At 40.1% G+C, this 14,485-nt stretch overlaps 2 protein-coding genes across 3 annotated transcripts; one reads left to right on the top strand and one right to left on the bottom strand.

Annotated features, from left to right (window-relative positions):
- Positions 1 to 523: 523 nt before the first annotated feature.
- Positions 524 to 3,262, top strand: LOC104425202. The gene is given in 2 exon segments (XM_010037821.3): positions 524 to 2,357; positions 2,360 to 3,262. Coding segments are annotated over 2 exon segments (1,704 nt in total). The 5' UTR covers positions 524 to 1,303; the 3' UTR covers positions 3,010 to 3,262.
- A 1,546-nt stretch (positions 3,263 to 4,808) lies between these two features.
- LOC104425201 (probable E3 ubiquitin-protein ligase XERICO) lies at positions 4,809 to 6,803 on the bottom strand. 2 transcript variants are annotated; one of them, XM_039304815.1, is made up of 2 exons: positions 6,545 to 6,803; positions 4,809 to 5,667 (listed from the first exon to the last, which is right to left on the bottom strand). In XM_039304815.1, exon 2 carries the CDS (start codon positions 5,563 to 5,565, stop codon positions 5,092 to 5,094), a length of 474 nt encoding a protein of 157 aa, XP_039160749.1. In that variant the 5' UTR covers positions 5,566 to 5,667; positions 6,545 to 6,803; the 3' UTR covers positions 4,809 to 5,091. The 2 variants fall into 2 exon arrangements, with proteins under 2 accessions (XP_039160749.1, XP_039160748.1); XM_039304814.1 differs by having other exon boundaries at positions 4,809 to 5,664; positions 6,545 to 6,801.
- Between the last annotated feature and the right edge of the window lie 7,682 nt (positions 6,804 to 14,485).

Below are 14,485 nucleotides of genomic sequence, written 5' to 3'. Positions count from 1 at the left end.
TTCTCTCAGAGAGAAAAGAGAGAGAGATCGGGATCTTTAATAAACAGAAGGCAACATTTATGTACATGTAAATTGAGCAGCCTTAAACTACGGAATCTACTCCGTAGTCCATCCTCTTTTTTGGAATTCAGAACCCAAATCTTCTCGAGGCCTATCAAATCATGATTTGCAAATTTTATACCCGTCATTTGGTTGCTCATACGCATAAAACTTGACACAATTCTACGTATTTTATTCGATATTTGGTGACCATCCACCTGTATAAAAGCAGATAACGAGAATAAAGAAGAAAAATTATAAATCCCTCGTGACGCTATGTAACTAAACGTCGTTATTATAAGCAAGTGGAAATGACATCAATCACGTTAATGAGGTCGTTATTATAAGCAAGTGGAAATGACATCAATCACGTAAATGAGGTTGAAAGCTACCGCATAGCAAGTGGAAATGACAAATTCGAAGATTTTCTAGGAATATGAAAAGGGCACAACGCGGCTTGACTTCATCTGGGGCAAGCTCCATCTGGGACACGATAGGATCCCTCTGTCTCTCAATACTCCCTTAATTACACGTTTGCCACTGGCCCTGTCGGTGCGCCCGTCCGTCAATTCCAGAAGAGAAAAAACCCGAGTCAACCCAAACCCCCACACCCCCCACCTCGAAGACGACGAGAGGACAAGCTCACGCAACGGAGCTTCCCGAGCACGCCGAGCGTCGGATCTCCTCCGCCCACGTCGCGGGCTCCGTCGACGTGTCGGCATCGCAAGGCCCCTGCATCGGCCCCGCCCTCGTGGGCGCGAGCATTCATTCATGCGACTGCCTCGAAGCCAAAGCCGCTGCGCGGTTTAATTTAATAATCATTTGCTAATTCGTTTCTCCCTTGACTTTGCACAGGGGAATCGCCATCTTCCCACGGACTCTTCCCTGCCGAAACCCAGCTCACACCCACTTACACTCACCCCCAGAGAGAGATAGAGAGAGAGAGAGAGAGAGAGGGGGAGGGGAGGAATTTCATTGCGGCTCACGTTCGACGTCTCCCGCATTTGGGTTCTCTTTGGGTAAGTCTTGAACTCGTTTCCGCACCGACCCTTTTCTCTGCAAGCTCCCAAGTTCCCTCCTTTTCAGATCTGGAGCTGATTTCGCGGGTGCCGTTTGGGGACCCTCGATTTTTCTCGTCATTCCCACGTTGATTCTTGCATCGGGTCGTTTTCCGTTAGTTCCGGTGACTTGGGTTGGTCTTGGATTTGGATCTTGTTGGGTGCTGAGGTGGGGTTCGTTCGGGTTTCTTGATTCGGCGGAGAAAATGTTGGGTCGGTCTCCGCTGCTGCGAGCCGGTGGGTTCCGGCCGGATAGTCTGGGCCAGCACGCGTTGGCCATGATAGGCAACCTCTGCTTCACTCTGTTCGTGATTGGGGTCCTGATCTTCACCATAATCGCCGCGACTTACGAGCCTGAAGATCCCCTCTTCCATCCGTCGACGAAGATCACCACGTTCCTCACGGGGACCACCAATGCCACCTTCAAGTCCGACGACACGGTGGTCAAGACGGGCGAGGATTTCATGCCCGCGAATCAGACGGTGTTCGATAATTTCATCAATGTGACTGATGTCGAGAACCCGGCGACTGATTCGGCTGAAACCGTGGTTGCGAATGAGTGCGAGGGGAGCGTTGGTCAACCGATCGATTGCAGGGACCCGGAAGTTTTCCACCTAATGATGAAGGCCACGATAGAGCAGTTTAAGGATATACACTTTTACAGGTTTGGGAAGCCTGTTCCGGGATCCAACGAGAGCACCTGCGATATGGCATGGCGGTTTAGGCCTAAGGAAGGGAAGGCGGCTGCATTTTATAAGGATTACAGGAGGTTTGTGATTTCTAGGTCGGAGAATTGTACCCTTAGTGTTGTGAGCATTGGGGATTACCATACGGGTGTCAATGCTAGGAAGAGGAAGAAGAATCAGAAGCCTGGGTTTGAGAAGCCACCGGGAAAGAAAGAGGAGCAGACTGCGTCATTGCCCATTGTTGGGGAAATGGTGAATGATGCACTTCCGGTGGTTGAGTCCGAGGGCTCGTTCAGTCACGGGAAGTACTTGATCTACATGGGTGGTGGAGATAGATGCAAGAGCATGAATCATTATCTCTGGAGCTTCTTGTGTGCCATGGGCGAGGCCCAGTACTTGAACAGGACTTTGGTCATGGATTTGAGTATTTGCTTGTCTAAAATTTACACGTCTTCGAATCAAGACGAAGAAGGAAAAGATTTTAGGTTCTACTTTGACTTTGAGCACTTGAAGGAGTCTGCATCAGTGTTGGACCAGGATCAGTTCTGGGCGGATTGGGGCAAATGGCACAAAAAGACAAATTGAACCTTCACCTTGTGGAGGACTTCAGGGTCACTCCTATGAAGCTAGCAGACGTGAAAGATGCCTTGATAATGAGAAAGTTTGGGTCGGTGGAACCCGATAACTACTGGTATAGGGTGTGCGAAGGCGAGACTGAATCTGTCATTAAACGTCCATGGCATCTATTGTGGAAATCGAGACGCCTGATGGATATTGTGTCATCAATTGCGGCAAAGTTGAATTGGGATTATGACTCAGCTCATATTGAGAGAGGGGAGAAGGCAATGAACAAAGACCTGTGGCCGAATCTTGCAGCTGATACCTCTCCTGATGCACTTATCTCAACATTGAAGGACAAAGTTGAAGATGGGAGGAACCTTTACATTGCAACTAACGAACCCGACACCTCCTTCTTCGATCCATTGAAAGACAAGTACTCGACTCATTTCCTTGATGAGTACAAGGAGCTTTGGGATGAGAACAGCGAGTGGTATTCTGAGACCACAAAGCTTAATAAGGGTGTCCCAGTGGAGTTTGATGGATACATGAGGGTTTCAGTCGACACTGAAGTTTTCTTGAGGGGTAAAAAGCAGATTGAGACCTTCAATGACCTCACAAACGACTGCAAGGACGGTATTAATACTTGCAGTACTTCTGCCAGTTGATAATTATGGCACTAAAAGTTCAAAAGCTTCACGATCCCTCCATATTACTGATTTGTGGTATTTTACATCTGTACTTTTAGCTTTTTGTTGGCGAACCCATGTAAAACTCACGTTTTCCTCTTTTAGGCTTGGCATGGGGTTACATTTTTATCAGTCTTGTACTAGTAGAAAAGCATTGTTCTAATCACATTCTGTTCTTTTGACTGTTGTTACATCTCTGGCAATCGTTTTTGCAACTCAATCTCCTTATTCAGTCGGTGGATTGATCTGGTTATGCACGATGCAAATGACCTAGAGGATTGAGAATAAATGATATGATATTGGTGAAGCTTTCTGTTTTTCCCAATTGGGTGGTTGGACCTTTTCTCGACAGGCCAAGAGCTTTTAGTTCATTACTTGGTGTGAGCTAGATAGAGGTGCATGGCTTCATCTTCATCCGACTAAGAGAGCATCTTTGCTGCTGGCATCTTTCTCTATCACCTTGTCATGCAACTTCTATTTCCTCTTTGGCTGGGATTAAAACTTCCTAGTTGCAACATGCCCTAGTTGCGGAAGGATAGTTTACTCAGGCAGTATTCGATGTTATTTAGAATCTTAGGCTGGAGTGTTCCCTTGCTGTTTTTAGTTCCCTCTAATCAACTGAAACTAGACAAGTGAATCAGACAAAATTGTTATGGTAGGAGGGGGTTGAAGTGGAATTCGATCTTAACCACCGGGATGAAGGAAAACCAAAAAAATAGCATTGGAATTGCACATCTTTGTTGCACCTTGACCTAGTATGTGTGCACGTTGTGAATTATATGAAGAAAGCATGTTTTCTTGAGGCCACCATAGTGCATCGATTCTTCTTGTTGTTGATTCGCCTAGTTGGACCCTTTCTCGCCATCAACGGCAACGGCAACGGCATACGACTGAATATCTTTGTAAAAACAAGATGGATATTAAAATTTCTTATACGGGGAATAGAAGCACGCATAGATTAGACCTCCATGAATCGCAGTCGATTACATTCGATCCTCCAAGAAAAGAACATGCCGACAGCATCGAGCATTGGATACTACTTAAAAGCAATATGACAACGGGGGCACTAATCCTACACCAGCAGGCACCATGTTTTCTTTAACAATGTTTCTTTCTTTCCTTGTCGGCTGTGTCCATCGGATGCGCTTGAACATTGAGATCAATGCATGTTCACCTCTCCCTGTTTGTCCTGTGTTCCATGGACATTGATGAGGATAAAAGTCATACCTAAAACAAAGAGCGACAAAAAGCCCACCGAAGATGCTTCCAAATCTCACGCCCACATGGCCACAATGCAGCTTGCCAAGTCTGGCACTAAATCTTTTCTGAGATACAGCTGTCTCCAAATTCAAGAATCATGACCACATCCAATATAGCCGATCGAATCATCGAAGACCCAAGATATTTTCTAAGGGTACGAAGATATTTTGCTACGACTCAACTTTGGCAAGAAGTAGATCCAAACTTGGATGGGATGAGTTCCCTTTTTATGTCCTTTTCATGCAGTTTGGCTTCAATTGGCAATCCATTAAGTCTTTTGGCGAGGCGTGATTGTCCTCTGTTCCATGTATGGACGATCCTCAGTTTGGTCCAAGAGAATGCGCAAGTACAGTGACGCCGGCTCGGCCTTGGCTTGATGAACAGGGTCCATCCTCAGCAATCTCCAATGAATTAGATTCCCCAAACTACGAGAGAGAACCTCTTGAAACTTGTCTTTAACCGGTCTAACAAGAGCTCAGATCATTTTTCAGTTCAAGCAAAAGAATGTTCACGAGAGAGAGGGGAAAGATCACAGTGCATAAAAAGAACACTAGCGGCTTCTCAGTATGTACAGCCACAACAGCACAAGCTCTTTCTGTGTTTTCAAAGTTCTAACCACATTTCGCACAGATTCACTAGTACAAAATGTGTAAAAGCAGCACCCATCACACACCAAAGGCCCCTGTTGATGCGAAAATACCTGTACACGCTATCGACTGTACAACGAGCAACACGACGGCACCTTAAAAGTCTCTCTCCTCTCCTCTCTCTCTCTCTCTCTCTCTCTCTCTCTCTATTGATTCACCAGAAGCATGGGGAAGAAGCCTCCTCTTCCACCATCATAGGCTTCCGACAAAGTGGGCACGTGATCTTCCAATAGTCCAGCCACTTCTCCAAGCACAGCCTGTGGAAGATGTGCCCGCAGGACAGCTTGCTTATCTCCGACTCAGGCATGAACTCGGACAGGCAGACGGAGCAGTCGCGGTCCTCCCTCTTGTGCCCTCCTCTGCACACGGCGTCGAACCGGATTGATGGGGCCTGGTTCCTGAACTGCTCGATGTAGCTCTCGGACGGGCTTATCCTATACTCAAAGGACTCGGAGGAGCGGGCGTCGATGGAGGCCGGCAACAACGGGGAGAGGCAGGAGAGGCGTAACCCGACGAGGTGGAGGATGGTGCGGACAAGGCCTTTGATGATGGAGATGGACAGGGCGGTGTTTACTATGAGAACACAGAGCATTCCCTCAGAAGGAGCTGGAAGACTTGAGAGTCCCATGTTGATTGGGGTTGAAGATTCCTCTCCTTTTTCTTTAGGGGTTACGAAAATGGAGCAGAGCACAGGTAGTTGTCAGGTTGATCTTGACGCTTGATCAATCTGCTTAACATTGAATAGGAATATTAGAAAACTAATCAAACAAATTATGAAAGGAGATAATACTGAATAATGGGTTAGTTCTAATCAGCAAGAATAGCCCTAAAGCTACCTCAATCATTTTGGACAATCTACTCTTCAATACAACCGATTTCATATCCAGCAAAAATGCCATCTATCAAAGGTTATCCTGGAAAAAGGACTCGATTTTTGGCTTGAAGGGAAGAGGGTCTATAATCATCATAAAGACAAAACATCAAAAGGAAGACTCAGTACTCAGAGCACAATAAAGCTGTGACAAACAATTTTTTCACGGAATGAAAACCTACCATCTTTCAAAAAATCTAAATTGATAATTGTCCCAAAACATACAGACACTAGATCACCAGATTCAACCGAAAAAAAAGAAAACGATGCTTTAAACAAATTTCTGCCTAAACAAGGATTCTTAATCGAAGATGGATCTCCACTCATCTATATTTCCTGTAGGAAATCCCTTCATATCATCACAGGACAAGCTTATTCATAATACAACCCTGGTGCATGTGAGAACGGGGAATTCATGATAAAATAAAATAAAATGAAACAAGATTTCCACCGCTTAAAGATGAAAAGATCCCAAAAACCATGAAATGCAATAAAAAAAACCAATCAAGGTTTCTAAATCTATCCCGGCCACAAGAACGGGAAGAACCCATTACCCAATACGAAATCAACTTCCTTATCCACACAAACAACAGCAGAACCACCCTTTACATCAGTTACCCCCATCAAACAACAAGAACAACAAGAACAAGAAGAGAAGACCCCCCAAGCAAAGAGCCACAAATCAAGAAGCAACCAAATTCAGATGGAAACAGCAAAGAGACTGGGAGCCACTTACAGAAAGCCAAGCGAGAAGCTCCGGATCAACAAATGACACAGGGACGAAGAACAAGAAGATGAAGATGAAGATGAAGATGGAGATGGAGATGAGATGACCACGAGATTCACGTCAACACAACAAGTGGGTGATGATGGCGTTCCCTCTCCTTCAACACCACACTTCGGACCAACTTGGCTTTCAAGCTTTTACTTTCTTTTACTCTCTCTTTCGGGGGATTGAAAGCTTTGCACTTGCCTTTCTGTCAAATCGCTCTCTCCTACTTGCCCTTATTTATACAGCCAAAAAGCTCCAGACTTTCCCCATGTATGCTAACCCCCCCAACCTTACCATGGTTAGTCCCAGGGCCTTCAGAAACTAACCATGGTTACTTTTCACCATGAACTTTCCTCATCCTTCTTTTAACCTGCTAGGCTTTCGAGAAAGAGAAATGGGGGACAAGAGCCTGCGGGGGCCACGGTTTTCTGTTTTTCTTCTTTCTTCTTCTTTTTTTCTTGATTAATGATATGCAGTTTATAGTTATTTCTTTTTTTTGTCTGGATATGCAGTTTATAGTTACATGGCCGCCTCTCTTTTTTTCTTTTTTTGCGAACTCTTTTTTGAGTGGAATCTCATATCCTGATTTTGAATATCCACATCTTCCACATTTTTCTCGTGAATGTCTTCGGATAAAGAAGCTCTCCCTTTTTGGGCTCTCGAAAAAGTGCGCACACCAAAATTATTGAGATGACGACAATTACTGAGAGAGTGACGTTACAACTATTATAACTTTCGCATAACGCAATGTTGTAATTTTTTTTCTAATTACTTAAATATGTAACTTCAAAGGCATTTATTGCTCGGATGCAATTAAGTTGCATCGGTTTAAGAGACTTAGGAAATGTTAAACTTTTGGCTCCAAGATTGTATTACCCACGGCTTCAAATTTTGACACGAGGGCTTTAAGAGGCCCATTACACAACTATGTGGTTGCAGAAATGTTGCTATTTAGAGGTAAGCTAGGGTTAGATGTTTCTTGAAACAGGATTTACAATAACTTTATAAATTAAAAAGAAGAGCTTTTCCAACTTCCCCATAATATATACTTTCATGACTAGTGTATAAACTATGTAATTTCTCCACATTAAAAAAATAACTACTAATGAAATTCCTCAAGTTGCTAGTGGAGTTAGAAGTTTGATTTTGGGTCGATACATCTATTTATTTTGAACAAATGAAAAAGAGCTTTGAAATGGACATGTAACCATATAATAAGACTGCTCGTGTTGAACTGATAATAAAGGTTCATTTTTTTATTTTTTTATTTTTACATTCTATTGCGTGAAAAAAATTTCATATTTGAGTTATCCATTTAAATTTGAGCGAGACAAGATTAGCCAATGCTTTAGGCTTGATAATTACTCAAACAATAAGGTGGCATTTTTCTTTATTATAAAAAAACTTGCAAGATCAAAAACGGATTAAAAAATAATTTTGCTAACATAATAATTTTTGGACCATTGTAAGAATAATAATATATTATGAATAATAAATTCTTAAAAGAGTAAACTAGATATCAAATTTTAATAATTTTTTTTTCCTAAAATAGACTATTAATCTCATTGGATATAAACATTTTTCAAAAGATAAAAAGAAAATGTAGCAAGAGCATGTCAATATTATTTCATTTATTGAGATAAAAGTGCAAGTGAGAGTGAGCCGTGATTTTGTAAGGTATACAAAAAATATGTTTTTAGCATCTGAATTATGTGAGATCACTCCATCGCGATGTTTAAATTTCACAGGGCCACGTACAAGATTCGCATAATTTTTCTTGTCCAAGCGAGATCCCTCCATTTCGATCATTTTTTTATATTTACGTGCATCATTGGGTGCCTGCGATTGCTCATGTCGGGACAAGGCCTTATCTCTACTCACTTGTACCTTCACTCGTGAGTTTATTACAAGTGTCCACCCGTCTCGGACTACTTGTCGAACGCCGAGCGCGTTTGTCGGATCGATTTCAGGCGTCCCAAGCGCTACGTGTCCCGCCCTCCCGGCTCGCCCGTTCAGTGCTGTCCCTGTTAAAAGTGCTTTTTGCTCAATCATTGAGAAGTTCCCAATGTCTAATCGCTAGAAATGGGTCGCTCGGGACTGGATTCTTGGCCTAAAAATTGCCAGACAAGGAACGAGAGAGAGAGAGAGAAAACATACTTCTATGTTGGTAGTGAAATGTCCAAAGCAGTTATGGATAACGAAATGAAAGGGCCTCCGATCGTTTTTATCGTTTTCTCGAGATGGGTCAATTGGATAAATTTTTGTACGAGACGCTTAAGTTACTATGAAACAAACCTCCAATGTCCGTGAAGAGCTTGCTTTGCGAGCAGAGCAACTTAGATTAGCAAATCTACCAGTGGAGCTAGATCATTGAATTGCATTGTGAATCTCGAGATGTGGCAATTACTTGACTCGAGATAGAATTCAGCTGTGGGGACCCTAATAAGACTAGGGTGGGGAGGGAGTGGGATGAAATCGGAACTTAATCGTCCATTTGGATTTAAGGATATTTTAAGTGAGTGTCTTGGAAGTATTCGTTATAGACAAAATCATAAATTTATAAATCAATTTATCAGAGATATTTGCAAACGCTCGTCAAAAAAATATCGGGCGCAAAAAATTAGGTACCCAACTACTTTCTATAGCGGGAAGGTGTAGAACCCTATCAAGATCATTGATTATGGTCCTAAATTGAGGTTGACCACTGGGATGACGATGTTGCAAGGTGTCAGCTTGAAAGCCATGTAGACATATAAATCCATATGTGCTGTCCCCTTTCCATTGGTGTGGAGTTCCTTCTCCCCTGGAGTTTTCCTTCCCATCACATCCATTTTTCCAAATCAATCAAAAACCCAAGAAGATGAGCCGGACATGAGTTGAAGATAAAGGTTCTCTCTTTCTACATTTTGCTCGATTGGATGAATTTTGAAGAGCCACCTCTTGGGAAAGAAATCGTCCTTTTGGGGGGGATTGTGGTGGGAAAAATTATGAGATACACTTGGACAAACAAGTTCTTGCATACAATGATTGAGGAGGCTCTAAAAGAAAGGGAAATGTCGGCATATGACGATATAGTGTCTATAATGAGACGGCCCAATTTATGTGGGTGAAACCTTTGAAAGTAGCACTCAAGTGGTGATCACTTGGAATGAGTCCAGCGTACATATTACTCAACAAGTCCCGGTACTCTCTTCCCCCCACAAGGCCCTTTTGATTTACTTTGTAATGATGCCTTTCTAATGGGCTCTACTACTTTAAGTATATTTCGACCTAAAAAAATTGTTGTTCATTTCATGCGGGACTTAAAAGGGGATAATGACACAAATGTTAATTTTGATCTAATTTATAATGTGATTTTTGAACTTTTAATTTATTAAATGTGATTTTTAAACTTTATTTCAATGTGCTTATTTTTCTTGAACTTTAAATCTGTTTAATGTGATTCTTAAACTTTTGGTTTATGCTCAATTTAGTCTATATATTATATGAACATGTATTAAAAGTTTAAGAATTATATTGAATAAATTTAAAGTTTAGGGACAACATTGTACTTTGAGTAAAAATTCGTGGACCAAATTAAAAGTTTATGAAATACATTGCATATTGAACAAAAATTCATTGATCATTTGAGCTATTTTCTCGACTTAAAAGTGTTTTAATATCCATATTGATAGTTCAACAAATCAAATCAAATTTTGATGTGCCCAGCTACAAAGTTAGGAACATATCACAATTTCCACTAATCAATAGCTTAAGAGGATTGTGACATCAAATTGGGATGCTTCTCTCTCTTTCCTTTGTTATCTAATTGCATAATCAGGACTTGATTTTGGTAACACGTGTTTATCCTAAGGAAAATTACTCAATTAGTTTTAGACCTATTGCATGGATGTTAATTCAATTATAAACTTTTCAATTTTGTCAATTTAATTCTAAACTTTGCGCAAAATTTTAATGTAGTCATTTTGATCAATTTTCGCTAGAAATCACTAATGTGGCGGTCCAAGTCATCGTCGATTGTCCTACTTGGCATACTACTATATTAGCGATTTCCAACAAAAATTAGCTGAAAAAATTATATCAGAATATCGTAAAAACATATAGGACTAAATTGGCAAAATTGAAAATTTTATGATTGAATCGACATCTGTAAATAAATTCATGATTGATTAGATAATTTTCTTGTTCACCCTACTATACTATTTAAAAGATTATAGGATATCGTCACATGGGTGCATCCTATCCTATCAAAACATAAATTGAGGACCTAGTCGAATTATCTAGATCACAAGGTTTGTTTGAACTTAAACCGAACTTACAATTCATATAAGCCCATCATATAAACGTCAACACAAATTAAAAAAGAAGAAGAAGATTTTGTTAACAAATACTTCAAGAGCACCAATTAAAATCATTGAAAATAGAAATACCGCCTATGAGCATAGTTTGAATATTTATTGTTGGACAATACGATTCGAGAGTCACCCATGTCAACATATAGATATATTTATTATCTCCAAAGCAAGGTTGATGAAATTTAAGTTAGCTGTATAGGGGCACTCCTTTGAACATTTCCCTTTACTAAAATGCTTCATGTAGATCCCAAAAAGTTGGGTATTGTGATTTGTGTCCACTAGCTTAGCACGATTCGTGGGAGATTGTCTATCGCTTTGCCAACCCATACTTTTTAAGTCTACCGCCAATTGCGCCAATTTTTTTTTTCTTGGCCCCTTCTTCCCCCTTCTTCTCCCCTGCCTAGCACATCAAAAGGCTGGTTAACCCTAAAACCTCGTTGTTCGAGGAGTCGGGAATCTAATTTGGATGTGACAAATTGCTTGTTCGGATCAAATTATACTCCGATTTAGAGTAATCTTAGGTTCCACACATGTTCATTGTCCTGTGTGCGCAGTCTTGCACGATGCATGTAGGATGTTTTGTGTATATTGTCGTGGTCAGGAGCACGCACTAAAAATCCAATACCTTTATCTCGGGGGAGATTATCAAGAGGAAGTTCTAGTCCAAGCTTGTCAACAAATAATAAGTAGACTCACTCAGTAATTAAAGCTAATTGATTATGAGTCAATAAGATATATTAACTACTTCACATGGCATAAAATTTTCACTTTAGTGCCGATTGTGCCATGTAGAATCATCGACGCTAACTAGATGATCTCATTAGTGATTTTCGATAAAAATTTGTAGGAAAAACTAAATTTACAAATTGTCAAAAGGTTTAAAACTAAATTTGTGAATTGTCAAAAAATTTAGGACTAAATTGGTACAATTTCCCGACTAAAAAAATTGGCACAATGAAAAGATTTAAAAATAAGAGTGCATTCGTTTCATAGAAAACTCAAGATTTGAAAAAAGTTTTTCGAATGACGATTGATTATATTGCTTAGAAAAATTAGTTAATAGAAAATGTTTTCATTATCAATAATAATATATGGTGATGATAATATTTTGCTTTCATTCATTTTTGTAAACGATATAAATAATCATTTTTCAGAAAAATATTTTTCAAATTTTGAGTTTTCCATTAAACAAACGCATCATAAATTAACAAATTATCACAATGTTTCTAACTAAAATGATCAAATTGAAAAGTTTAATATTAAATTCACGTGAGTACAATATGTTTAGACGTTTTTTTATAATTTATTTGTATTTTTTGATGGACAACTAAATTAAAAAATGAGAAATGGTTAGCAACCAAAGTGAAGTTTAGAGTAGGAAGGGCGGTGCCTAGTAGAGGTGAGTGTTGGTCTAGGGCTAACTATGGATTGACCTTGGACCAACTCAACCCGGCTGATCCTAGTTAGGTTCCCAAGGACATTAGGTCGGTCCTTGGTCCCGGGACCCCTAGACCCTGTATAGAGTGAGTTGGTCTTCGATCCTGAGAGTTTAGAGTTGATCTAATTTGGATCAACCCTGTACATATTATATGTTATATATTTAATATGTTATATTTTATATGTTTTTGTATACTCTAAACCCTAGCGCCTCTTCTCCTATTCTCTTCATATAGTTTAGTTTGCCATGTAAATAAGAAAGTAGAATGAAACCCAACCTTAATTCGACCCAAAAAAAGAAAGAAACCATCTTCACTCGTCTCACTTGTTTGCGCACCTCATGGCTAGCTTCTCTTCGCTTGCCTCACCACTCACCTCTATTCCCTCACTTTGCATATTTGTTTTTATGATTTGTTGCTTTTAGCAAGTGTGAATTTTTGTTTGATCTTATCTTATATTTATGTTTGATATGTATCGGTGTTTATAGTTTATTTACTCAATGTTGCATTGTTGATAAATATATAATTGTAAATAGTATGTTTTTTCTTTTAATGAAAACAAAAAATGAATTAAAAATAGTTTGTTGGTCCCGTGTTGACCTTGGAACCACAATCCTTGGTCCTAGGTTCTACAGGGTCGGTCCCTGATCCCAAAAATTGGGGATCGACACTGTACGGATTAGTTATTGGATTAAGTGCTGGACAGGCCTAAGTCGGACCATACTCACCCCTAGTGCCTAAACTGACGTGTTAGAGTACAACACACCGCATGGATGGGAACACCCCCATCTAACCCTTGGCATCGAGGCTATCAATGTGGTGACCACTATCGTGTGGTGATCTCTCTCTCATCAGTATGGTCGTAGATGTCACAACGATAGCATCATGGTGCATATCATCAATGAGTGATCATCGCATCGGTGTTTTGATTGCCTCCGTGAGGTATCACTCACCATGTCAAAGGCAATCAGTCCTACAAAGGTTTCGAAGGTTTATGTGCTTTCTCCTACAAAGCAAAACATTGGAACAAATCCGAGGACTTCCTCTTTAATCCAATCTCATCCTAATCAACTTTAAGTCCCACGGTTGAAAGATCATTAGACCATATATCAAGACAAAATTTCCTCGGAAAACCGATAAAATAACTAAGTAAATATCTTTACTTTTGAGAATTGAATATTTCTTCGTTCAGTATGCTCGATAAGCGCTTCGAAGCCACTCGATAACGTAACTGAATTTCTTCATCGTGACTGTTCGGATCCTGAAGGGGACGTTCTGCAATTTTGCAGAACGTGAAATTCAGTGCCATACGTGAGAGTGGATCTCGATAAACCATCATCACGTCACCACTGGAGACAAAAAATTAAAATTTCATATCCAATTGAATATCTTCTCAAATTTGAATCTCCAACGCCCATATTTTTTTTTCCCTAATCTCTTTTTTCAAGTCGAACAATGAAAGCTGATCGTTGGGACCGCATTGCTGCATCATTCCTGGTCTATTTTGCTAGCTTGAATAATGAAGGTTGCCTGAAACCAACTTTTTCTCCAAATTAAACTAAGAAAGTTGCCATTGGGATCATCCTGGTCTAATTTGCCAAACCTAACCATGAAGGCTATTTGAAACTAAATTTTTCTCCAAATCAAACCATGAAAGTTGCCAATGGGTCTGCATTGGTGCATCATTATGGTCTATTTTGCTAGACCTAACCATAAAGGCTGTTGAAATCGTGTTGGTCATGAGATTCCTTCATTGAGATGTTCACCAAACATTAGAATAGATTGGGGGTCCACCAAGTTATCTTTGGCTCCAAAATCAATTGTTAGAAATGTGCAACAAAAGCTCGATATCTTCACACCTGAAGAGATTGTCAAGAGAGAGCCCAAGTCTAAACCCACTAATATATTCAGTTGAACTCAACTTCACTAGGAAAACTTAAACTAATTAGTTATATGCTAATTAACAAGAAATTGGTTTAAGACTAGATCGACAAAAAGTTTAGGACTAAATTGATACAATTACAAGACCAAAAAAATGGCACAATTGAAATGTTTAGAATTAAGGGTGAGTTTATTTCACAGAAAACCCAAAATTTGAAAAAGGGTTTCCAAAA

The sequence above is a fragment of the Eucalyptus grandis genome, chromosome 11, assembly GCF_016545825.1.
Source record: "Eucalyptus grandis isolate ANBG69807.140 chromosome 11, ASM1654582v1, whole genome shotgun sequence".
NCBI classification, from domain to species: Eukaryota; Viridiplantae; Streptophyta; class Magnoliopsida; order Myrtales; family Myrtaceae; genus Eucalyptus; species Eucalyptus grandis.
The sequence above is the reverse complement of the archived record's forward strand: the minus strand, read 5'-3'. Positions and strand labels throughout refer to the sequence as shown.

What these genes read in the sequence shown, in the direction of transcription:
- LOC104425201 (XM_039304815.1), bottom strand. Translation starts at nt 5,565, where the DNA reads ATGGGACTCTCAAGTCTTCCAGCTCCTTCTGAGGGAATGCTCTGTGTT.